This window comes from Cynara cardunculus, assembly GCF_001531365.2.
Source record: "Cynara cardunculus var. scolymus isolate 2C chromosome LG 11, CcrdV1, whole genome shotgun sequence".
Classification (NCBI taxonomy): Eukaryota; Viridiplantae; Streptophyta; class Magnoliopsida; order Asterales; family Asteraceae; genus Cynara; species Cynara cardunculus.
In genome coordinates this window covers 6486720-6512398 of record NC_037538.1, presented here as the reverse complement: position 1 = coordinate 6512398, position 25679 = coordinate 6486720, and the positions used below count along the sequence as shown (strand labels likewise).

General features: G+C 37.3%; 1 protein-coding gene across 4 annotated transcripts in view; it reads left to right on the top strand.

Annotated features, from left to right (window-relative positions):
- Window positions 1-1267: 1267 nt before the first annotated feature.
- Window positions 1268-25679, top strand: part of LOC112520751 (protein SHOOT GRAVITROPISM 6) — a 40875-nt gene continuing 16463 nt past the window's right edge. For 3 of the 4 annotated variants that reach the window (XM_025129269.1, XM_025129268.1, XM_025129267.1), the window contains exons 1-27: window positions 1268-1344; window positions 1422-1512; window positions 1589-1643; window positions 1960-2091; window positions 3948-4019; window positions 6991-7081; window positions 7189-7284; window positions 7694-7772; window positions 7859-7922; window positions 9120-9223; window positions 9519-9624; window positions 11050-11139; window positions 11944-12021; window positions 12178-12245; window positions 12471-12570; window positions 12647-12823; window positions 12938-13027; window positions 14141-14206; window positions 14412-14510; window positions 14600-14674; window positions 15658-15717; window positions 18114-18203; window positions 18587-18708; window positions 18905-19034; window positions 19225-19304; window positions 20078-20213; window positions 23423-23504. In XM_025129269.1, the coding sequence (XP_024985037.1) occupies window positions 1308-1344; window positions 1422-1512; window positions 1589-1643; window positions 1960-2091; window positions 3948-4019; window positions 6991-7081; window positions 7189-7284; window positions 7694-7772; window positions 7859-7922; window positions 9120-9223; window positions 9519-9624; window positions 11050-11139; window positions 11944-12021; window positions 12178-12245; window positions 12471-12570; window positions 12647-12823; window positions 12938-13027; window positions 14141-14206; window positions 14412-14510; window positions 14600-14674; window positions 15658-15717; window positions 18114-18203; window positions 18587-18708; window positions 18905-19034; window positions 19225-19304; window positions 20078-20213; window positions 23423-23504 (2470 nt within the window). In that variant the 5' untranslated portion in view covers window positions 1268-1307. Of the gene's footprint in view, window positions 1345-1421; window positions 1513-1588; window positions 1644-1959; window positions 2092-3947; window positions 4020-6990; window positions 7082-7188; window positions 7285-7693; window positions 7773-7858; window positions 7923-9119; window positions 9224-9518; window positions 9625-11049; window positions 11140-11943; window positions 12022-12177; window positions 12246-12470; window positions 12571-12646; window positions 12824-12937; window positions 13028-14140; window positions 14207-14411; window positions 14511-14599; window positions 14675-15657; window positions 15718-18113; window positions 18204-18586; window positions 18709-18904; window positions 19035-19224; window positions 19305-20077; window positions 20214-23422; window positions 23505-25679 lie in introns of those variants that run through there. The other variant, XM_025129271.1, reaches the window with a different exon arrangement.

Genomic DNA, 25679 nt, shown 5'->3' with positions numbered 1-25679 from the left:
CCCCTAACCTAACCTAACCTAACCCCCACACCACTATTGTAGCTTTCACAACCGCCACTCATTCGCACCCAACCCACCACTAAACACCATGCCACTATTTTGTCATCATACCCACCCACTCTCAGGGCCCAGCCACCCGAACACTATCCCACCACTATCATCGTCACAGCTACCACCTTGCCACCAACCCCTACCCATCCTACTGTCCCACCCCACCTTATCCTACCACTGTAGTAGTCACAACTACCACCCTCCCACCCACTGCCCGCACTCTAGCCCCACCCCCACCGTCTCACCCCACCTTGCCTGCCCTTTACAACCCCCCACCTATGGAGCAGGGGTGGGGAAAGAGTGGTGGGGCAAGGTTTTGGTAGGGGTGAGGCGGGGTGATAGTTGTGGCGACGACAGTAATGACATTTTTTGGATTAACCTAGATATCCAACCCGCCATGCGAGCTGACTAATCACAGGGTGACCACCTGCTTTGCAGATAGCCCGGAGTCACTGCATTTGAACCTCCATGGCCACAAAGAGATTTTTATTCTTCTTTGGATTTGTGCCTGGGACATTCTGGTACTTTTGATAGTTGGAGCCAAACTCAAACCAATCAGGCATCACCCTTGTGGTTGACAATAGTGACATTGTGGTTGGTAGGGCGTGGGCGGGGGGCGATGGGTGTGATGGTCCAAACAAAGACGATTGTTCCAATTATTTCGAGAGATTTCATTCCAATTTCGACCAACCAAACGTTTAATCAATTTTCATTCCAATTTCCTCAAAGTCAAATTCCTATGATGGATTCCAATTCCATCAAATTCTATTTTATGAACCAAACACCCCCAAGGGGTTGAAAATCTTATAAAAATACTCAATACCATGACAAATAAAACATTAGAAATTGAGGCAATAAAATTAAAAACACAATTTGTTAAATACATTTTGATTGTAATATTCTAAGCGGCTGATTGTTTGTCTTTTAATAATTACATTAAGAGACAACATTTGAATCGTTAACAAGTGAATATTATTTGACAAAAAAAAATATATTTTTTAATGATTTTAAAAACTTCTGAATGGTTTTGTATCTTAAACTTTCCTTAAACATTCGGCACCTAATTTCATGCAAGACAATTATATTTGATTTTGCATTATTAAAAAATTAGCCGCCTCGCAATTATACACCACGCGCTGTCATCATAATCGTGTTCGTCCTTCGTTTGCCCCTTCTCACTTCTTGCGATCTATTTCTCTGTATTTTCTTTTTCTTTTTCTTTTTCTTCTTCTTTGGTTTTTTGATTCAATGCAGTAATGGCATCAAGTTCTGGAAACTCCCTTCCTGCTCCTGGTACTTCCCTAATTCTTCGATCTTTTTGATCGTCTAAATCTGGATTTTCATCTGATGTTTTTATCTTCGATTCTCAGAGGCGATTCAGGTTCTGGTTTCATCGCTCGCTGATGAATCCCCAATGGTTAAGCAAGCATCCATGGCCTCCCTTAAATCCCTCGCTCCTCTGTAAGTGTATGTGTATACGTATATTTATCCATCACTCTTAATTGAATTGGTGAATCGAAATTGGAATTAATTGCAGGAACCCACTTCTAATTCTTGATTGCTGCTTAACGGTATCTCGAGGCGGCCGTCGGGTATTTATGTTCTTATTACATAACACTCTCTGCGTTTCACAATTCGAATGTAATTTCAAAAGTTATTCACTGATAAGAGTTCTATTTCGCGTGTTACCTTCTTTTCAAAATAGGGCTGTGATTTTTCGCAGCAAAATGAGCGTCACTATTACTCACGTGACACATAATTTTCTCGGGTTATCCCTCACTATAGAATATTTTCATGAGTCCAACGAATTTTGCAAAGTGGATTCTAGTTGTGGAAAGGAAGGAGTACTGCATACCTTGCACACGTAATGACAAAGACTGTTTGAACTTCTTTTCATATTATTGGCAGAGGTTTGGGAATATTGCTGGTGTATTTCAAGTAATGTCGATTGCAATTGGTGCCCTGGAAGAAGGGGAAGTGGACACTTCTTATATGGCAAAGCTTGCCAAACTTGCTACTGCTGAGATCATTTCGTCAAAGGTAAGTTATGGATTGTATCTTTTTGGCATTGTTTCTCTATAATTAAGTAGCAAAGTTAGTAACATAACGCTTTTATATAATGAGTGGCACTCAAGTGCCCAGCATACTCAGACTACATAGCTTGCATTGTATTTATGCTTGTTGCTTAAACAACGTGATCCACCCTCTGGGTAGTATAGCATTCTCAAGATTACGTTGCAGAAGCAGTGTAGTGTGTTCCTCCTGTAGGCATTTTGTAAGGACGTTGTAGGGCCTTGGTTTTAGTGCGAGACTGAGAATCTGATGGTAAAGTAGAGTTTCTTGATTTTAAAATGTTGGGAAACAAATGGAATGGCATAGTAAGTACATGGAAAAAATCACTGCCAAATCTCTCTAAGCGCCTATAGATGAAATGCAAACACAAGTCCGGAATTAGCTTATTATTCTAAAAATTCTCCATCCAGGAAATCAGAAATTTACAAGACAAATATCAAGAGCTTTTTCTAAGTCCATGCGAATACCCTATAATCAAAAGTTCTTTTCCAACGAAGTCCCTAGAACACAAAATTAACTGTTGGTAAGGCAGTTCTTAATTCCTTGGATTTAGTTAAGACAAGATTTACTATTTTTGGTAGTATAACATTTCATTTGGCTGTGGGTAAGTAGGGAGGACTAATGCATATGTATATATCTCCAATCTTTATGAAAACATACTCCCGGGTGTTTAGCAGTATATAGGAAAGTCATTGCAAAGTCAACTTGGAACCTGATCTAGCTTTTACTACAAGGTAAAAGAGGAAACAAGTGGAAGTAGTGTAGCAAACCTAGAATTAGTGAGGAAGATAGTATACAAGCTCGTTGATCTTGCCATCCAGAGTGATGATCTCATGCAGCCTATGCTAGCGATACTAACTACTTCTTCTAGGCACGTGGAATGGAATATGGACTTTTGGAGATCTTTGCACTTAGCATGTCCCTCCCTCCAATTAGACACCCTCAAGAACTCAGATCTGCCAATAACTTCCCAACAGCCTCTCCATCAATGCCTCAGGTGAATAGGCAAACCATTGACAGTAGATTTTGAAATGCAAAAGTTGATAGGAACCTGATTAATAGACGTGTTTGCTTGCAATGTTACTTTAGGGGTTGTTTTTTCTATAAAGAAAGACTGCTTTTTCCCTTTAGCTATATACCTACCAACTATTATATTGCTGAGGTTGCTTACCTCCTACTAGACATCTGGAACAGTTTTAGAATAAACATCTTGTCCCTCCCTCGCCTCATGTTACTGCTTGTAAACTTTAGTGTGTAAAACTAAGGAATTTTAACCGATTAAATTGGTTATGAGCAGTGGGGAACCCATGGATTTGTAAGCGTGTGCTTGTAATTCCATCTACTTTATTTGCTTTCAATCTGTGGCAAATTGTTTTCAAGTTACCATACAGATTCGTATTTTTACAAAGTTCATGTATATTCTCAGAAAAGTTGTCTCTCCTGCTGAGACTGCATGGGTATTATGGGTTCTCATGTGGTTTTGTTTTCGAGCACCCATCTCAGTCTTTTTGAAGTAGTATGGAAGTTTTTTTTTGCTTAACCGTGGGTGTCTCAGTCAGCTTGCAGTTGCATGCACCTCTACTAATCCTATGGGGTCCTGAAGATAACAGCTAGGAAACTAGTGGCCTTGAGGAGAATCGAACTAACAACCTATGGGCAGGAGCCCGAGGGCCTAGTGTTTATTTTGCAAGTTGAGCTAGCCCTCGAACTAGTATGGACTTTCAGACTCAATCAGATTGAACCCGCCTTTTTTATGTTATGTTAGCTAGTTTTTTCTCTCACAGATTCCTGCATATCAATTTATCTTTTTATATGCCTTGTAGGAAATAAAAGCAGATTGGCAAAGGGCTGCTTCGTCTTTACTTGTTGCAATTGGTTCTCATTTACCAGACCTGGTAAGTTCATATGCTCTTTTTATCGATAAGGGTGAAACTTCTTAATCTGTGCGTAATGTACATTGGTATATGAGATGTTATCTACAGTATTCCATTAACCAACACCGAAAAACCAAACTTTTAATGGAAGAACTGAGTTGGCTATGACTCAGATTTTGTGAAATTGGAAGTTTTTTGAAGTCCAAATTATGATTTGACATGGTTGTATTTTTTTAAAAGGAAACTCAATGGAAACAATTGGAAGACCTTTTTTTTGTGGTTTTGAGCAGCAAAAGCAAATAGGATTCGTGGATGATGACATTTTTGTTGTGTATAAACCAAATTTTAAACAAAATGTTCAATGTCGTGGTCTAGATTATGAGTTGTCATAAAGTTAAGATGCAAGCTTGTTATGGAATTCAACTGTAGCTGTTACTGATGCGTATGATACGTAACAATCTGATTGATTGGAGGATAAAGTAATTAAACACCACCAAGATCAATCAAATTGGCGAAAGTTGAAAACTATTAGTGATAAAGCAACAACACCATACTAACAGTAAACAGGAGCTGACTCCTTTTGTGTGTAGAACACTGAAACTAGCTCCACAAGCCAAGACCCATGTAGTACAACTTGGGAGTCATTATCTAGGATGGAAAGTTAAAGCAAAGATCCACCTACCAAGTAAAAATCTAAGGTTGGAACGTAATAAAGAGAAACATTAAAGAAGCATTAATGGAACTAATTACGATAAAGACTCAATAAATGGGTCAATAAAGGTTCTTCATGGGCTTATACTTTGGACTTATTATGGCCCGGATCATATTTCGTTGGGCTGCGAGAAAATTATGTTCTTTTTGAACCCATATATAGCGTGAGAATCTAAATCAGGCTCAAGGTAAGCATGACACATAATATGGGTCTGGATACTTATGCTCCTGTATCAGTTACTCTGTTAGTTGTTGATCTGTTTAGTTCCAGTGAATGGGATCAGAACTCGATGATCCTTTTACCTTCTTTGTAATTGTATAAGTTGCTTCATAGCGGCGGCTGGTTTGAGTCAATATTCAGAAACTAGTTGTAAAAGTTTGATTTGTGCTATAAGTTAGGGTACATTATTGTTCAGAAATTGGATTTTATTTTTGTTTCTGCATTTTGATTATAATTTTCATTCGCCGGTTTGGAACTGCATTTTGTGTACTGTTTATGGCTTTCATATAAGTACTTTTAGGAGCCAGGAAAAAGCACATCTGAGTCTAAAATTTGGGCTTTTTTTTGTCCTGCAGTAGCTCCATGAGTCCCCATCTATCTTTTTAAGGTATAGTCTAGTGATCACATCCAAGCGTTGTTCTAGCACTTCCGCATCACCCGGAAACCTTTAATATTATTATGATTCTTGGTGCATGTCCAAGTTGGTTTCTATCCTCGATTGAATTTTTGGGTTGTTTTCAGTTTGACTGACTGAGGGATATATGTGGTGTCATGTTGTGTTTTTTTTGTTGGAGTGTGTCTTTTCCTTTCATTTGAACGAAGGAGAAGTGATGTTTGTATATGTCAATGTGGGGTATTTGGATAGATAAGGAATGACCCTTGTTGCACTTTACGGTACTGTGAGATGTTTAGTGTCTTCCTGTTGTTTTCAGTCTATGATATTCTTTGGTTTTTGGTCAAGTGTGTTGGATGAGACTGTCACCTCACATAAAGGTACCCTTCTCTATTGTTTATGATACCACTTCACAGATTGAGACGATGGGAGTTTGTTTCTAAATTAGAAATCGATTGGTTTTCAGCTGTCAGTCGGCTATGTCAGTTGGCTAGGGGAGTGTTGGAGTTTCTTCTTTTATTAGTATGTTGGATTTTCTTTTGTTCCCTATGATTGGTTTATCTTCATATCCAATTGAAGTCAATCATGGAGGATTTTCACCTTGAGGGGGGCAAAGCTAGGAAGTATAATTATGTTTGGAATTTTGATTTGGAGTAGTAGATTGTTCCCTGGACAAGGATAATAGTTGCGGTTGCAATTGTTAGATTTCTTCTAGTTTTCATTGTAAGCCAATCAAGCGCTTTCTTATTTCAACACCATTCTATTAGGTACAAATTGCAATTTACAAAGTTTCCATTGTGGATGTCTCCTGAGAATTACAATGTTCCGTTTTGGGAAGTTTCAAGTTAACATTACCCATTTGCCCATTTCTCCATCATCACAAATCATTGATGCTATTGATTTTGGTCCACATGATTCCCCTATTATGTGCTTATTCAAGGGTGTCTTAGACGTTTGTCAAACACTTCCGTCAAACTAGTGCCTAAAATTGTTTCATTTTCCATTGGGTGATGGGAATGCTCATCTACTCAGAATCTTTAGACTAGTGTAAACTAGGTCTATGGTCGCCGAACAGTCTGAAATTGGGTGAGAGCCAAAACCTAGACCTAAACCAAAACTTAAGCATTGTTCGACTCAAATGCGCCTTGCTTACTTGAATGTAAAGAAGTGCTATGAGTGCATTCATGCCTTTTAGTCTTTAGAGACCCTGATCAATATAATTGTCAAATGGATGAATAGCGGATAACAGCTATTCGGATGAAAATCTTAAATACAACCATAATCAGGAGAATTTAAACGTACATTAATTATAGGACTGCAAATTGTATTGCAACCATCAAATGTCTGAAAGAGTGGATAACAATATGACATGTTGAATGCCAAATATACAAATTCTAAGTTCTAACATTGAAGTTCTGTATAATGGTTTAGCTTCTTGGTATGACATAATAATTTACAAAACAGGTAGATTCTGGGACTTTAACCCTCTTTCCTTAAACAAAACTAAAGAAGTTAAATAAAGGTGTAATCAGGTAGCATGTTGTTGACCTTGTGTGTGAGAGAGAGAGGAGTAGAGGGAAACGGTCAACGAGAATATCGTTATTTCTTCGTTTCTCTTTGTCCAGAAATGAATGCTTAAAATTTCAATTCTCTGATTTACTTTGCAGATGATGGAAGAACTATTTATTCACTTGTCTGCACAGAGTTCGGCTCTGCCTGCTATGGTCCAAATACTTGCAGACTTTGCTACTTCTGATGGTTAGTCTTCTGTCCAACTATCTGGCACCTAGCAAGTTTTTTTTAGGTGATTGTAATGTGAGTGCTGAAACTGAATATCTTTTGGTGCGATGAAAATTTAATTGAAGCCTTGCAGTTTACCCCAAGACTTAAAGGAGTGCTTTCTCGAGTTCTTCCCATTTTGGGGAATGTTAGAGATCAGCATCGGCCTATTTTTGCAAATGGTGCGTGAAAAGAACTTAATTATATACAAATTGCTGTCTGACACCGTTTTTTACATTATATTGTCATTTAGTGCTTTATGTAAGGCAGTCAGCATCAATGCCCTGTTAATTGTGTATGATTGCTGTGGTTTAGTCTTTAGAGAGTTTAGAAATGCATTATTATGTACAAAGCAAATGGGGTGTAGGTTGAAGCTAAACATACTGTGGTAACAATGCAGTTGGGATTTGGTAGCTTGTCAGTGCTCCATATTTTATTTGCTCAAATTAGAATGACAGATTGATAGGATATTGGCCTTTTAGTACTTGTTTCTATAATTTTCAGTGATTCAGTCAACTTTTAATTCTTTCATGTTCATATATCTCTTATTTCTAGTTTAACTTACAGTTTTATTTATGTTACTTCTTTCAGCGTTCAAGTGTTGGTGTCAAGCCTGTTGGCAGTATAGTGTGGAGTTCCCTCTTTCATCGATTCTTGATAGTGATGTCACGTGAGACACTAGTTTGCTGGCCGTTGGCTTCATATTATATACCTATTGTTTTCCTTTCTTCCTGAAACTAGTGGGATTAAGTGCAGGTCATTTCTAAATTCTGCCTTTGAGCTTTTATTGCAAAATTGGGCAACTTCACGAGATCTCAAGGTTTGCAATTATGAGTAGTTCTCTGATCTCATTGATATTGTGTTCTTGCTCATGACTTCATCAGAATAAAACAGAAAGATGTGAGTATATTTATGTAGTGTGGGTGTTTCTTCAAAGGAAGAAATTAATATTAAAATTCATATAGAACATTAAACGATTTCTTTAGTCATGGATAAAGAGCCATCAACCGAAATGCAGAGAGGGGAATGATAACTTGTCTCTCTGTCTTTAGCCAAGGCGTTTTGATCGAATTCTCTAATTGCCTTGATCGACATCTGAGTCATTTTATGATTTGGCATTAGCATTCAATCTACCAAACAAACCATTGAGTTCACCCCCTGAGCTAGTAACGTGGTTAGATTTCCTTTACACATGCCTCAAACTTCTTGAAATAAATAAAAAGAGAAGAAATATAGTGCCAATAATTCCAAGGAAATGGCCACAAGGGCAAAGCTCACAGAAATATCATCTAACATAATCACTATATACTTACATTAAAAAATTCTCGATTGACTAGGAGTCTAGAACTAGGAAACATTTCCTAATGAACAATTAAAACTAAACTAACTAAATATCTATCTACAAAACAAATTACATATTCATTTGATTACTTTCTTGATTATACTGTTCACCCAAGGCACACACATGATGATACTATAATCTTAAATCCCCTTATATTCCTCCTAGATATAATGACATATAACTCTTAATACTACAACATTATTTATTGCAAATAAGGTGTTGCAAAATTTCTTCATGCGGTTCTTGTTTTCTTCTACCTGAATCATACCAATATGAAATATATGAGGTGAGGGTAGGCCGGAATTAGCGGTTAGAAGTGGTGGAAAGGGCTATAACAAAATATTATAATGACTAAAGAGTTGGTCTTAGATAGGAGAGGACTTGCACATTTTGTGTAGACGAGTCATTTTACATGATTATCTTTTCTTCCTCCTTCCAAAAGTCCTCAATGGGAATTGTTTTAGCTTACCAACTAGTTCAGAAAAAAGTCACTGACGAAAAAATGAACAATCATCTGTTCGTTATACAAATGGAAACTGGCGTTTGTATCCATCAATTATAACTCTGTATCTAATGTTGCTGACCATGGTTTTATGATATTCATCAGCAATAAACTGGATTTATTTTATGCTCTAGCACTTCTGTACTTTCAAGCTAATATAACATCTTCTTCAGGTTCGGACATCTGCTGTTGAAGCATTGGGTCAAATGGTCGGTCTTGTTACAAGAACATTGTTGAAGGCGGCTTTACCCAAATTTGTTCCAATTATATTGGAATTGTAAGATACATGATCATTCATAATTATAATTGACTGGGATGCAACACACTTAAGACTATTGTTTTTCTCGTGCACCTATGAACTTTTCTGTCTCCACATGCGTGTTTTTTAGTATGTTATTGGACCATTTATATATAATATGTTTTGGGATAGAGTACTATTTTTCCTATTATTCAAACATGTTTTTGGATAGAGAACTAGTTTTCTTACTGTTTGAACATAGCACATTGCTTTTACATGGATGAACATTGTAAATATTAAAGAGATGAATTCATTTTTCTTTTCTGTTATGTAGGTATAGAAGGGACCAAGATATTGCGTTTTTGGCTACATGTAGCCTTCACAGTCTATTGAGTGCCTCTTTACTCTCTGAAAACGGTTCTCCTTTGCTTGATTTTGAGGTTAGTTAGACTATAATCATTTCTGATGGTCTGTCTTCAATTTTGTTAACTTTTTTACCATGTGCTTCCTCAAGCTGTATGCATGCTATAACCAATTGTAGATTGTATCTCGACGGCATATAGTTCAAATCCATATAGTAGTGTTCCATTTGGTGTGAGAAGAAAAGATGTGATTATGGGCCCCATTACTTGATGGGGAGAAATGAAAACTGGGTGCATAGATTGGACAATGAAGAATGGAGGAAATGGTTGTAAACACTTGGGATCTAATTGTTTTATGACTAAAGTTTTTATCCAAAAACATTATTTATGAAATCCATTAGTTTGTTTTCTGATGTATCCATACAAGCATTAAAGACAGTACAGTTGCTTCATTGTTTGTTGGAAATCACACCCAACTTTGACTAAAAAACCTTAACTTTAAAGGAATTGAGTAAGAATAATAATTGTCTAATTTATGCAAAGTTTACAATATGCCATATTATACATGACTATCCTAGCTTAATCCCATAATTGGGGATCCTAATGAAACCAAATTAAATCCACAATTTATGGGATCTAATAAATTAGCGAAATATCCTAACTAAATTACAAATTTCTTAACACCCACCTTCAAGCTGGTGAATAGATATTTTCCATTCCCACTTTGGATACAAAATTATTGAACGCAACTGTTTAACCTATTGGTAAATACATCTGCAAGTTGTTCTTGTATAGACACATAAGGCATGCAGATTAAACTACTCTCCAACTTCTCCTTGATAAAATGTTTACTGATCTCAATGTGCTTGGTTCAGCCATGGTGCACTTATAGTCTTATACCAGAATATGGGTTATACTTATTGCTGACGTATTTTCACAATACGGTCTCATAGGAGCATTCCACTTGATCTCTTAATCTTCTAAAATAATCTTCACCTAAAGTAGGCACACACTCCTTGAGCTATTGCCCAAAATTCCGAACTTGATGTTGCTACTACATTATGCTTTTCTACTTCTCCTAGTTACGAGGTTCCCTCCAAGAAATGTATAATATCTTTAACTTGACCTTCATCAACCAGAAGTCTACCGTAATAGGTATTCTGGGTGTGAAGTTTATGAATCCAATTTTATTTTAGTTATTTTTCCCTAATTCTTCGTTTCATATTTTGTCCACCAAAATCTTGGTTTTAATGAACAGATCCAGTTGATTGTAAATACATGCCAAGCTACCTAGTAAAACTCAGACATGCTGCCACCTTGCCTCTTACAGTTTTAGAAAATGTTGTTCCGAGTTTGAGGCATTTGTGCTTACAAACTGTTTTAGTTGGGTTCAGGCGTGTCTTGGGGTTAAGCAATAATTCATTGTGTTTGCTTTTGTTGATTATAGATGCATCGCTGAATGGCTAACTGCTTAGTGATGACTGTTATCTGTTGAACTTTCAGGATCTCACAGTTGTTTTATCGACACTTCTTCCAGTTCTTTGTAATTATACAGACGTCAAAGGGAGTTCAGATTTCTCAGTTGGCCTCAAGGTGCTCTTTTTTCCATCACTATACAAACTCAATATCATAGGATTTTGTATCTTGACGATTGTTACTTGTTATGGTTTTGTTCAACAATCACTACATCCCTTGGAAAGTTTTAGTTTCAACATTTGCATTGAGAGGCTTGTGCTACTTGTCGCCCAAAGGCATGGAAATGATTGCTTGATATTATTATTATATAACTTCTGCACTGAATCGTCCCACGAAAATATTTGTATAGGCACTTGATTTAACAAGACTGGTTGACTAGTAGTCAAACGCTAGTTGCACTTCAGTAATGATAAAATAGAGGAATTTTGTGGACTAAAGTAAAAAAAGCATCATTCATTTGTATTGATGACAAACATAAGTTTGCCAAGGAAAGAAAATGCTGCAGTGTCCATGAGACATCCCAAATGGAAATTGTTGCAATTTTCACATGATAGTGAGAGTGCAGTTGTTGAGTTTTTTTTTTTTTCTTTTTCTACATCTTACTGTACATTTTATTTACCCTAATAACATCTCGTCATCTACTAACTCATCTAGATTTATGTAAAGGCACATCAAAAAACATTTTTACGAACTGTTTATTATGTTTGGCTGAACTAGATACCATAATGTAATCGGTACTTGATATGAGATGGTTATTCAAATTCCTTATATTTTTTGATTGATTTCCGTGCTTATTGTCTTTGTTTTTGGATGGAATTTTGTGTTTGATCGCTTGATGTTGATGTAATTCTGTTTTTACTGTCTTTAATCTGATGGAAGCCTTATATCTACTCGTGACTGTTTTGACTGCTTTTCTTGCAGACATATAATGAAGTTCAACATTGCTTTCTTACTGTTGGGCTGGTGTATCCTGAGGATCTATTTATTTTTCTTTTAAACGTGAGTCCCATGTTTTCTTCCTGATATTATAGTTAAAAAAATGTGTCACTACTGGTCTCCTTTAATTTCAGGAATCTTCTACTACACCTTCGCCATCAACTTTGATTATTATAATACTGGTTTCTTCATTAATTGGCATGTCTCTCCCTTTTACAGAAATCCAAGTTGAAAGAAGATCATATGACTTTTGGTGCTCTTTGCGTCCTGAAGCATCTGTTGCCCAGGTTCTCTCTTTATTGTAAATTAAATTGGCAATGATGCTATATGTTACACATGACTGTAAAATAGTGTTACCTTCAAGCAATGCAGTAAAATTATGGATGTGAAAATTAGTATGCGACATCCCATATACGGGTTATTGTTTCTTGGACATGGAGTATGTGCATCTGGAGCATCAGCCATTATTTTTTCCTCTTTTCTCACACCAGTTGTTGGACATTTCTTACAAGGTTGTCCGAAGGTTGGCATAATAAAAGGTCGGCACTGATAGAAGCCATTACGGCGCTCTTAGAGGAGCATAATTTGGGGGTTTGTAAAGCACTTGCAGAGGTATGTTCTCATTCTTTATTATTGGACTCACGAGATTGTTAGTTTAATCTCTAACTTTAGTTGTTTGTCCTTCCAGCTAATAGTTGTTATGGCTTCCCACTGTTACTTGGTTGGTCCTTCTGGGGAGCTGTTTGTTGAATATCTTGTACGACATTGTGCCATGTCAGATCAAGAAATTGATGACATTATTAGTTCGAAAGATATATTTAAGCCAAGCTACCTGTATTATTCATTTCAGCAAAAGAGATCAGAGGTTTGTATTTCATCTATTGCAAAAACCCGCTTGGCAATTAAACTTCTTTTTTGCTTCTTAAGGGATAAAACTAGAATGTCCAGTAAGTGGTGGGTGTTCCATTGTTCCTTGCAGGTGAAAATTGGGGCTGTTCGTCCAACAGAGTTAAGGGCAATATGTGAAAAAGGTCTCCTTTTGATAACCATAACTATTCCTGAAATGGAGGTAAAGTGTCTTAACCCTGTCCCTGTGAAACTGTCCTCATTTCCCTCTTCATTCTGATGTCATGCTTGGGGTTGCAATTGTTTCACTCATCTTTTTTATGAGAATACTTCATGGAATGATTGAGAACATCTCAGAATTCACCTTCTTAAGTTACTAATGTGCTATGCTGTTATATCGGTCAGAATACGAAATATCGGTCAGGACCGATATTCGATTTATCGGTTATATCGGTGATATATCGGAAAAAGCGGTTAACATAATATTTTTTAGAATTATATATATAATATGCATTAATTAGAGTTTAGAAATATAGTTTCAAAATTAAAACATCACATAGTGTTCAAAATTTTGGGCTTTTGTTATTCCATGGGCCTAATTTTTTAGGCTAAATTAGGTCTGAATCTGAAATCAGTGAAGCTTCCTTACTCCACAACGTCGTCTTCTTTCTTGAGTTAATCACGAGTTCACGACTTCAACTTCAGACTTCTTCTCACAACTTCGACTTCTTCTCACAACTTCGACTTCTTCTTCTTCTCACGGCTTCGAGTTCACGTTCACGGTCTCTCTTCACGTTCACGGTCTCTCTTCTCACAACGTCTTCTTCTTTTCTCGGTCTCTCTTCTCGATCTCCTCTGCTTACCAGGTTGCTACAGCCACAGCAGCAACTGTAATCGACACTTCTCGATCTCCTCTGCTTACCAGGTTGCTACAGAGTACAGCCACAGCAACAGAGCCAGCGACAGCAACAGAGCCAGCGACAGCAACAGAGCCAGCGACAACAACAGAGCCAGTGAATGTATCGGTATATCGGTCCGATTTTTACCTCAAATATCGCTAAAAATCGCTAAAAAATCGCTAAATATCGCCGATAATATCGGCCCCGATATTTTGACCGATATTTATGGTCCGATTTTTTTTCCTAGGAGCGATATCCGATATATCGCCGATATATCGCGATATTAACAGCATAGCTAATGTGATATCTCTTTGTTAAAGGGGTTTTCCTATAGAATGTTGCAATATGACCTTTTATATCCTGTATAGAATTGGTTGGTTAAAAAGAAAAATTCTGAATTCAAAGGTCAACACAGATTTTTTAATGTGAATTTGCAGCATGTTCTTTGGCCATTCATGTTGAAGATGATTATACCGCGTGTATACGCTGGTGCAGTTGCCACGGTAATGCCGATTTATCTAATATTTCACCATATGATTAAGATTTCATATTTAGAGTTTATTTTTATTAAACCAATCCTGGACATTCCTGGTGCCCCTCTAACTGTTCGGTAAGAAGTTGTTTTTGCTCCATCAGAATTATGCATGCCTTTACCTTACTTCCATATGAATTTCTGTGATGTTCTGGAATAAGCAAGCCACTTTACAGGTTTGTAGATGCATATCAGATATGTGCAGGCATAGATCTCTTCATAATGATAGGATGATACGTGAATGTAGAACTCGTGTTGATATTCCACGCCCTGAGGTACCTCCTGATTATACATACGTTTAGACTTGCGCTTCATGTATTCTACATGGATAGCCTGGAAATGATTGATTCAAATGCACATTTAGGAGCTTTTTGCACGTTTGGTGGTGCTTCTTCATGATCCTCTTGCAAGGGAGCAACTGGCTACTCAAATTTTGACGGTAAGTCCTGTTGGTTATTGCCATTAACAACTATACATTCATACCAGGTTAGTCATTTCAACTTGAAATTGTTAAGTTGCTCGTAACTTTTTAGCTAAAGTAAGAACTGCTTTTGGTCAAAACATCTGGGCTACCAAGCTAGACATTACTATACTATTCAGTTATTCACTTGATTCGTGTTAGTCAAGTTCGTCAAGTAATTTAGATAATATCCCTTGTTTCTGACATTGATCTGTTCACTATTCACCATTTTCACCTTTTGTAGACGGGTCATATAAATGTCTGTCATTGTCCTAGAAGTTTACATACTAGGCATTTGGACAAAGTTTGAAGTATTTATCGGGCTTCCATTTGGGTGTTATATTAGCACTTACATATACTAAAAATCTATCTATGTTATTTATCTTGTTATTAAACTGCTTGAAATTAGTAAAAATCTCTTTTGCAGAAACTTTGACATGTAGAACAATAACTTAGGGGCCGTTTACTGGTGCTAATCGGGTAAGACTCACCGTCTTCACTTACCTTACCGGGTAAGACTCTCGGGTATCAAAATGGCATAGTAAGATGGTTGGTAAGCATTTCTTACTGGTAAGCGCTAACCGGTAAGAGCCACCACCTTCACTTATCGGGTACGATTCTCGGTCCTTGCCATGGCTCTTACCGGGTAAGATTCTCGGAGCTTGCCATGCTCGCCTAGTGAGGCAAGGGACCCGATAAGCGCTTACTCGGTTAGTGTTTGGTAAATGGCCCCTTAGTGTGGGAAAGAGTAATCTAAAGCTCTTAGCAAGTGTCCTTAAGGTGTGAACGTCAATGAAACTTTTCTCTTGATTACACTGCATTGAGAGTTGAGACCAATATCGTTGCAGGTTATTGGTTTCTTACATTTTTATTATTTTTATAGCACATCAAGGAGGTAAAAATCGGCAGTAGACCTGAGTTGTGCAAGAAGCGTTAACCTCATTTCTTCTTGGTTCTTGCAGGTGCTGTGTTACTTGGCGTCTCTATTTCCAAAAAATGTGAACATGTTTTGGCAAGATGAGGTACCAAGTTACATAGTCAATAATTTGTCATGTGGTTATTCTGTAATTTTCTATGCCAGGCTAATGCTTTGAGGAACTTATAAAAGACTGTTGTGCAAAGATTCTATCCCAAAGTTTAGCAGCATCTTTTAAGTATTCAGCTGCAAATATTTGTGCCTTTTTTCTTGTATATGTCTTTCAATTGTTATAATGACAGGTTTATGAGTGGATAGGGAGGGGACAACAAAGTTCAAACAAGTAGTTCTCACATTACTTCTGAAGTTTGACAACGTGAATGAACCTAGATGCTGGCAGATAACACTTTTGCCTAACACTGCTTGCATCTATGTTGTTTCTAAGCCCACTATTCTTTGGCTGCAACATGGCTGGAGTTCCTATATCACTGAAATGTTTTGATCTCATGCTTAGATGTTGATAGATTTATGATTCTAGTTTGTTCCTTGAAAATGTTCCTATATATTTGATGTATTCAGGATTCCCCTCTGCTCTTATCAAAACCCTAAATATTCACATATTTGAGCTAAAGTGCTAGTGTTGACAATCCTAACCCTTTAAACATAGCCATCACCGACATAAGAGTAACCATTATACATAGTCAGATATTTGACCGCCAATTTATGTTCTCTTCCAATTGTACATAATATTGCAGTTCTTTTTCAATTCTCAGTACTTGTTGGGGAGTTTATCTAGGAAGGAATGTCGTTGTACTAATAGCGCTCAGTGACACAAGTTTGACTTGGTACCGAGTTTTGGTAAAAGTCATCTGATGCCTGATTGTCTCATGCATTTTTGACTGTCTGATCTGTTCCAGCATCTTGTTTTGGCATCTGACCTTGATCTATTCTAATTCATTACGTTCCGGTGTGTTTCTTGATTTGATACCATGGGGATAGCATATCCAAAGAAGTTTCTTAGAAGGTTGTTTTCAGTTAAAAAATCTTTATCAGCTGATACTTTCTGTAACTGAGGCTTGTCGGACACTTGCTTGCCAAGGAAAGTAGCTTCTGTAACTGTTGCTTGTGAGCTGCTTGGTAGTAAGCATCTGGATCCACCCATGGTTCAGAATGACAACTTAATGCCTGAAGAACAATTTTTTTTTTTTGCAACTCTCAAGAAGTACAGAAGGCTTTGGGAAAGTTGAATCGTCTTCTTTAACAGTAACCCAATTCATGTATTTTCTTGCAGCATCCATTGGGCTGCTGTGTTTTGTATAATCTTTTGTATCTCAAAAGGAACTTGCTTGAGACATTTTATAACTTCTTGTCCCACATGGATAGAGAAGTAGATATATGAGATCTGTATAAGGTCAAAGTTGTGGCTACCAATAACTTCCACCATGGTTTTAAGTTGGATTCGATGTTATTGGGCCAACCTGTTGCTTTGGGTTTGGCGCGTTACAAATGGTATCACAGCCGATCCTTGTACCATCTGGATGATGGGGGCAAACCTCATCGGGAATGATGAGTCTTTGAGGGGGAGGGGGATGTTTGTGACATCTTAGATGAATCCTACATCGTCGATTACAAGGAGGAAGATTCTGAGAGGGCCTAATGAGGAAGTCAAGAGTTTAAGTGGGGGAGTTTGTAACAACCCGTCCCACATGGACAAAAAAGTAAATTTGTGAGCTCCTTTTATGCTCAAAGTTGTAGCTACAATAACTTCCACCATGGTTTCAAGTTTGAAGTTATTGGGCCAACCTCTTGCTTTGGGCTTGGCGTTTTGCACATTCTGTGCCCCTATCTGCCAAGTAGGAGTTAAGATCCTGACAGATCACCGGTTGATGTCATTCAGATGAACTTTGGATGGCTTTTATGCATAGCAAGTTGGCTTGACTCATAAGTTTGCTCCAACTATATTGTTAGATAAGTGCACATATTTTGATGTTTACTTCTACAGTTTCTATATATGTATGTGATGCTAGTATTTGAGCAATGTGTCATTATAATAGGGTGCTACCTCCGCAATATACATCTTGTTTGAGCCTTAAATATTCACATCTTGTCTGGCTTTTATGCATAGCAAGTTGGCTTGACTCATAAGTTTGCTCCAACATGAGGTGATATTGTTAGATGAGTGCACATATTGTGATGTTTACCTATAGTTTATATATGTGTATGTGATGCTAGTATCCGAGCAATGTGCCATTATAATAGGGTGTGACCTCAGCAATATAAATTTTGTCCAAGCCTTAACTACTCACACCTTTTTGTTGTTAAACATTGTAAATTCTTTTAACCGGGGTGCTGTATGGTGTTGACTCTTTCAAAAATCATTTAGTTTTAACATTTTTGTTATATTCTAGATCTAATTGCATTTCTATATGTTATAATGTGGAATTAATTAATAATTATGCTTTGACCCAACTCTAACTAATATATTGTTTTGGTAAGCTCTAGATTCCAAAAATGAAAGCATATGTCAGCGACGCAGAAGACCTTAAACAAGACCTCTGTTATCAAGAGACGTGGGATGATATGATAATCAATGTACGTGTTATGAACTCCCTGCTAATTCGTATGGTTACATGTTCTAGATTTTTTTCTTTCATTTCACTTCATTGTAAATTCTTTGGTTTGATGCTGTCAAGATTATTTGACATCTTTTAACCATGACAGTTCAGAAATTTTTTATGTCAATAGATTTATCATATCAATTTCACTGATTTTGATCAATATAGAAGAAAAGTTGAAAGATAATCTTGAAGTTACTTCCTTTAAAATCCTTTAATTTGTAACAAGGCTTGTAAGAAATCTTTTAGAAGTTATTAAACTAGCACGGTATGTTTTATGAGCTATATATGAAATTTAAAAACTGCTGATCCACATTTTATACTTCATGTCATTAAAAATGCATTATTGTTCTAATACAGTTTCTGGCTGAAACATTGGATGTTGTCCAAGACACCGATTGGGTCATTTCTCTAGGAAATGCTTTTGCGAAACAGTATGAACTTTATACGTCTGATGACGAGCATTCTGCACTACTTCACCGGTATGACCTTATTGGTATTACTTTGTGTTCTCTTTCTGGATCGACGATGTTGCTGGTATTATTTGATTTGATGTGGGAAGTGCACATCTGCATTTTGCGACAATGCTTTTGCAAGTTCTTATCTTATTGGGTTTCTAGTTCTTTCTATCGTAGTTTGTCTTGAGCAGCATATTGAATTTTTTTTTTCCTTTTATAGATGTCTCGGGATACTTCTTCAGAAAGTCGATAACAGGACTTATGTTCGTGATAAGATAGACTGGATGTACAAGCGATCAAATATTACCATTCCTGAAAATCGGCTAGGTTTGGCAAAAGCCATGGGATTGGTATGTATACTACAAATGTTTGTGCAAGTAGTAGTGGTTTTAGTACACTCCTATTTCCATGGGATGGTATAAGTTATGCCATCCCATTGAAATTTTAATAACAATAGTAGAATAGTAAATAAAGACCTAGAAGCTGTGTCACATCATCTACTCATTAATGTTTGTAAGTTGTTGAAACAAATTCTTGCAGGTTGCGGCATCCCACTTGGACACTGTTCTGGATAAACTTAAAGAAGTTCTTGACAACATTGGGGAGAGTATTTTGCAGAGGTATATGCTCGCTAGATAATAATAGATTTAGAAGTTCTAGAACTTTCTATCCTTGTATGTATTTCTGTACGTTGTGATCTTCAACAAGTGGAGAGGATTCTTTAAGTGATTAAAAATTTCACAAGGGTCCATTAATGTAGTAAGGTAGAACTGGATATGTTACTTTCATAGGCATGTATTTTCTCATTGTTGAATACATCTCTGTCTGATGCCATTCGGCTTCGTCACTAATGCATGTATTACCTGATTGATAAAATGGTTTGTGTAAAGCTTGTGTACAGGCGGAAGGCATCAGAATCAGTTTACCATTGTAATCTGTTTATTGTTGTACAATATTACTATAAACAAAACCAAACAAACCCAATATGTCCCATTGGGTAGGGTTTGTTGTGGGGGGAATGTTCGTAGACCTTACCTCTGCCTCGAGAGATAGAGAGGTTGTTTACGAGAAATTGTAAGTAAAACAATTAGAGAGCACAAATGTAATCCACAGATTTGAAGAGAAAGTTTTTTATGAAGACAAAATTATAAAAGAATGCAAATATTCTACCTAGCTAAAAAGCTCATAGTATGCACCAAAGAAACTCCCGGTCTCTACCAAAGATACCACATTAACCCACCCTCCACCCTCCCAAACCCCTCCCCCCAACCCACCCCCTATAATCTATTATTTGCCAGACGTGCTGTCATTGTTCTCCATGTAATCACGTGCTTTTGGTTGTTTTAACTTTATATACTTTAGGCTTAACTGCGCATGACTGTTTGAATTGCAGATTTCTATCCTTTTTCTCAGATAAAAGTAAGATGAAAGATTCTGATGATATTCATGCTGCAATGGCTCTGATGTATGGATATGCTGCAAGATATGCGCCATCTACTGTAATTGAAGCCAGAATAGATGCACTTGTGGTATGATGTCAGTATTTTGGAGTTCAGTTTTATGTCGATTATGCAAATGCTCTATTTCATGAACAGGACACAGGTTCATATTTGTGTGCTCATCATGCATATGATCTTTGAATGGTAACTAATACTCCCTCCGTCCCAAAATCAGTGTCTACATTTGAACTTTACTTTGTCTCAAAATAATTGTCTAGTTTCAAAAGTAAGTGTTTACTTTTCAATTCTACCTTTAATTATGAGATGGAGAAATTCATTACTCCATGAAGGGTAAAGTTGTCATTTAGTTAATTAAAATGCTTAATAATTACACATTTCTAAGACTGTGTTATGAACATTTATTTTGGGACGGAGGGAGTATATATTTGCCTTAAATCTTGGCAGTGAAGAACACTCAATTAAGCTTCTATTGAAGTTGTACCCTTGCAGAAATGGTAGCAACCACCAAACTGGAAATTTAACAAGTCTGCTTTTCCTGGTTCAAACTATAAGCTAGTGCTGGCAAACTGAAAATTTGACTGTCTGTTTGATTAACTAGCTAACTAGTTGATGTTCTCCCCTTTTTATTGGATGCTAGTGCTATACTTTCTTTATTTGTTGCAACTTGATTCCAATCATTTATTGAGGTGACGGTTTGACTAGTACTTACCATGTGATAAGCTACCAGCGATTTGTATTGAGTTGCAACTCAAAGTGAGAATTACAGAGAGAGATATCCTGGATTTTGAGAGCCAGGTTCTCTCCCAATTGAGAAAATACTCACAAAAATTTGACGTGCCTGCCTCTCCCCCCCAAACAACTTATTTTATACTAATTCCCACTCAGAATCAAGGAAAAGACCCACTTACCCCCTTCCCCACTAACGATCAGCACATGCACCCTTCACCCCTTTTCTCTCTGTCTCCTTCTAGAATATACATCCACTATCGGTGGTTTATCACCATGTCAATTGGGCAATTGGACATTACCCAAGCAGTCCAATGCGTCGAAGTCCTAACTTATGTAATAGCTGTTTGGTCCATATCATTTCACAAGAAACATCTGCTACAACACAATACTCGCAATTCGACATTAATCTTGATGCTGGTTCTTGTTTCTTGCTTTTCCACAAGTCGAGGTTTCCACCCATGAAAACTCCATAGGCAGTGGCAGACCAAGGGGAAAATGGATATCATGCTCAATCTCCATCTGAGAACCGTTTGATCTTCATGCGATCTTCCCAGATGCTTCTTCATGATGCATGGACTTAATAGCGACCATAACTGGAGTACAAAGTGTCTCCTCAAAAAGAGGCCTTAAGTTACACCAAAATCTGTAGAACTGCATTTCGGTGACTGGTGCAAGGGGAAAGCATGAACTAACTAATCACACTCACAAAGGGATGTTTGGTCATGTAGTGGGTCCATAGCTAGGTGGCTTCCCTACAGTTTTTTTTTGTATATCTTTGGCACAATATGTTAGTTTACATGCTTGCAACACAATAACCCATTCTTAGAATGTAAATCTAATACACAAATATTTTGAAATATCAGAATTTGCTGTTGTGATCAAGACACCTCTCGGAGAGCTAAGATCAGTGACTTGAACTAGTGTCAGTAAAGCTTTTTGACTCAAAGATGCTTTAATGATCATCTTTCATCATAACTTGGTCTTGAAAAAGGCTCTAGTTATGAAAAAACTTTGAAAATTAGATTATTTAAGTTAACAAACACAATAGAACTGGCGAGTTAGGGAAAATATTTTATTGTTATGACATGGTTAATATGAGAAGAATTCATGCACAGGGTGGGTCATATGATCTGTGGCTTAAGACTTTATGGCAAAGCGAAATTTGAGGCACCAAGGCTTATGAAGAAAAGGTGAAAAATGGTGATTTTTCCAAGGAACATGTATCGTAAGCATTTCCTAATAACCAAGGGAGGACTTGGCTTTTCTATGTTTTCTATGTTGATCATCCTCTGCTTTTGTGTCCTCTTCCTTGGTATGAGTCAAATAAACTCAACCTTGCTGGAGTCCAGCCTTAGGTCTCATGTTTATTGTGAACTTCATGATTTTCCATGTAACTTCCAACATTGGTTCTTTATATGGCAGTTTCTTACCATAGGTTCACCAGAGGCCGCCTTCGTTTGAGATCTGTTGCTCTAATTTCTAGGTTTTGAATTTGCCGTGTCTGAGGCTTATGTTATGTCTCGGTTGTATATTTGGTCTTGTCATTTACTTTTTTTTCTACTTTGTGACTCCTCAAGAGGTGGGTTGTGAAACATAACTTCCCTTTGGCTTTCATCTACATTGACAATGTAAATGGTCACACTCAATGGAGATAATTCTTCTTTACCTGGAACCGTATTTCTCACTTCATCAAAATCATACAGTTGATTCCTTTCACTAAAGTTCTTCAATATTGCCTCATTCAACTGCATCTCGTTTCAATGTATTGGTAATTGTTGATCTCTTGTCATAAACTTCTAAGATGATTGACAGACCCCGGCCATTCTCTTTGTTTGATGACCGAGTAGATTTTTTTCGCAGCCTCCAGTATGCCCTTAGCCATTTGGAGAAACATTAAAGTATTATAACTTAAGGTAAAGTTGAATTCACAGTCAAGACATTGTTATGGAGTTGTCTTCATCTCAATCAACAAGAAACAAATTTGGGTTCACCCTTCTTGGTACAGTGCCAATATTCTTCTTTGAGAATAATTAAAAGTGGAAAGTGTTCAATTGGAACATGAAACACTTGGTCCTAGTTACCCTTCGGGATGGTGTGGAGGAAGGGAGGGGTCGGACGCAGAAAAGGATCGAATAACTTCGAAAGAACTGAAAGATGAAGAATTCATCCCAGTCAATCAGATCAAATTTATAACAACCCCAACGGTCCAATTTAATGTTTCTTGTCCAGTTAGAAGAGGTAAAAGTGAGTCAAGAGTGACAAGAGGAGGGAAGTAGTTATAAAAGACATGCATGAGTGGAAGATTCCGTAGGAGTCAGCCTCTTTGTTCACTGAGGGGATGGTTGTCATCTGTGTCCTGGACCACGGGGCATTCACCTCTTTATACTTGAGTCGGGGTTCATCGTGTGTACTTTCTTTTGGTTTAATATTTAGTCTATGCCAACTAGTTTGTGATAAAAGGCCTGCTTTGTTCGGGACGGTCAAGAACTAGTCTCTTGGAATTTTATGTGTATTTTAATATGCCAATGACTTGTCGCTGCTTTTTTCAGGGCACTAATATGCTGTCCCATCTTCTAATTGTACGCCACCCTAGTGCGAAGCAAGCTGTTATCACTGCCATTGACCTACTAGGTTGGTACACAATCTTACAATTATGTGCTTGGGGTTCTATCTTATTTGTGTTCCTTTCAAACATATTTCCTTTGTGAAGTTCGACAAGCATAATTGAACGTTGATTCGGTAATCGTATGTATGATATTAGATGACGATGGAACTATTTAACTTTATACATAATTTTCATTAAGCGACTCTAGTCCTGGTGAGGAATTTTCATGAACACTAGACAATATTTTCTACGAGTTTACTGTTTAGAATGACCACCAATCCTTCATAAATACCGTATTGCAATTAATGGCAGTGGAAAAGCAAAATGTTCCTAATATAGAAAAGTAAATATCTGGCTGATTGAGGACAATAGGGTAAATAGGATAGGTGAGTACTCAGTGGTGAGGGTTGACAATTTGTAGGGGCAAGAGTTAAGTTTTACCATCCTAGCATAGAACCAAAGAATATTTGTTCAAATGAGATTCACCGAGTCCTGGCAAACACGGATTGAAAAAGTCTGCATGTTACAATGATGCTGACCGACCTGGAGTTTAGTTTGTCTAAGGTAACATGTACACCCTGTTACATCTCATGCTAAAGGATCAGTCATACACAAACTTCATTAGATCTTCTATATTTTGATGCTCCTCTACGTGCTAAAATGATGATGAAATGGGTACCAATCCAGGGTTCCTGCAATAACTCGGAACCTTGTGTGCCAATTGTGATTTGCTCATACTTGTTTTGTTTAGTCGATTCCTACTATTGCTTCTAGTGTCACATAGGTTTCTGCAATAACATTATAAAATTACCAAAGGGTCGTTAGCCCATTGGTCTCCAGGTTGTCGGTAAATCCTAGTCTCTGTGGAGGTCGAGGGTTCAAATCTCACCAAAGGTGAGGAGTGTGTGTGAGTATTTTCCGTATATAAATATTATATATATTTAAAAAGTTAACTTTATAAAGTCGATGATCATCGGGTCATGCTAATTGGACACAGAGCACATGCTTTTTCTGAACTTAACTTTCACCATCCTGAGGAAATTTTTATGTCTTCGAAGTATCATTCAAAAACTGCAGCATGAAGACAATCATGGTGCATGAGAGATTCTCAACCTCTCACCAAGCACTAGCAGTGTTCAAAACTGAATATGCTTATCTTTGACCAGAGCACAACCTTTGTCTTCATCGACAAATGCCTTTGTAACGAAGAATGCCTAATGACTACTAGCTATTCCCAGAAGTGAAAACGCTAATCCACAACACGATTATGTTGTATTATATGTCAATGCATATTACCCCTGTGATGATGAACCTAGTTTTAGTTGAAGACAATAGTTCCAGCTCCCGTCCACTATATGTTTGTGTGTGTGGCAAAGTGGGTGATTTGAAAATGCTTAGGTTGATACCACTCTGCTTTGTAGAAATGTAATCAACAGAATCAAACATGACATGTCACTGTTTCATGGAAGCTTAAGGCAAGTAACATACCAAAATCGTTCAGAGTGCCAAGGCACTTGGTGGAAACTTGTTGACCCATTGTAATGTGTTTGTTGATTGAGTGGAGTTTGAAACAATTTCGATGTGCTTTGAGCATATATAATGGAACTGCCTAGGCATCGCGGTGGTGAACAGGCATGGCAAGCAATAGATCAAGTTCGAGGTTTATTTGGCATCTGAATCTCTTGATGCACACAGCCATGTTGTTGACTATGTGGTTGAATATCCAAATTGATGTGAAATCCTAGCCAGACCATGATTTCGACAACAAGAACAAACCTAACCTGTCAAATTTGAGCAAAAAGGAGACAGTGTAAAATGCTGATCAGCTCTCTTGCTACAGAAACAAAGACTGCGGAATGGTAAGAGGATAGGACAGATGAACTCGTCATTTGCAGTTGTCCATCATCACCATCGGCAATTCCAGTGTCGGTACTAGGGAGGTTGTTCCCTTCTCTTCTCACAATGGCAATTCCACTTAAAAGGGACTAAATATTGATATGGACTCTGGTTGAGATTATTGCATAGAATGACGAGGGTGCACAAGATAATAATGGTGGAAGACCTATCTCTTCCAAGTAAGAGTAATGTTCATGGGGCAGATGGAGATGTTTCGTGGTTTGTGAGTTTGCTCCGGCTACGAGAGAGTGGATCCTTCTATTTTATGCTTTTTTTTTCATTTTTTCTATTTGTTAGACACGATG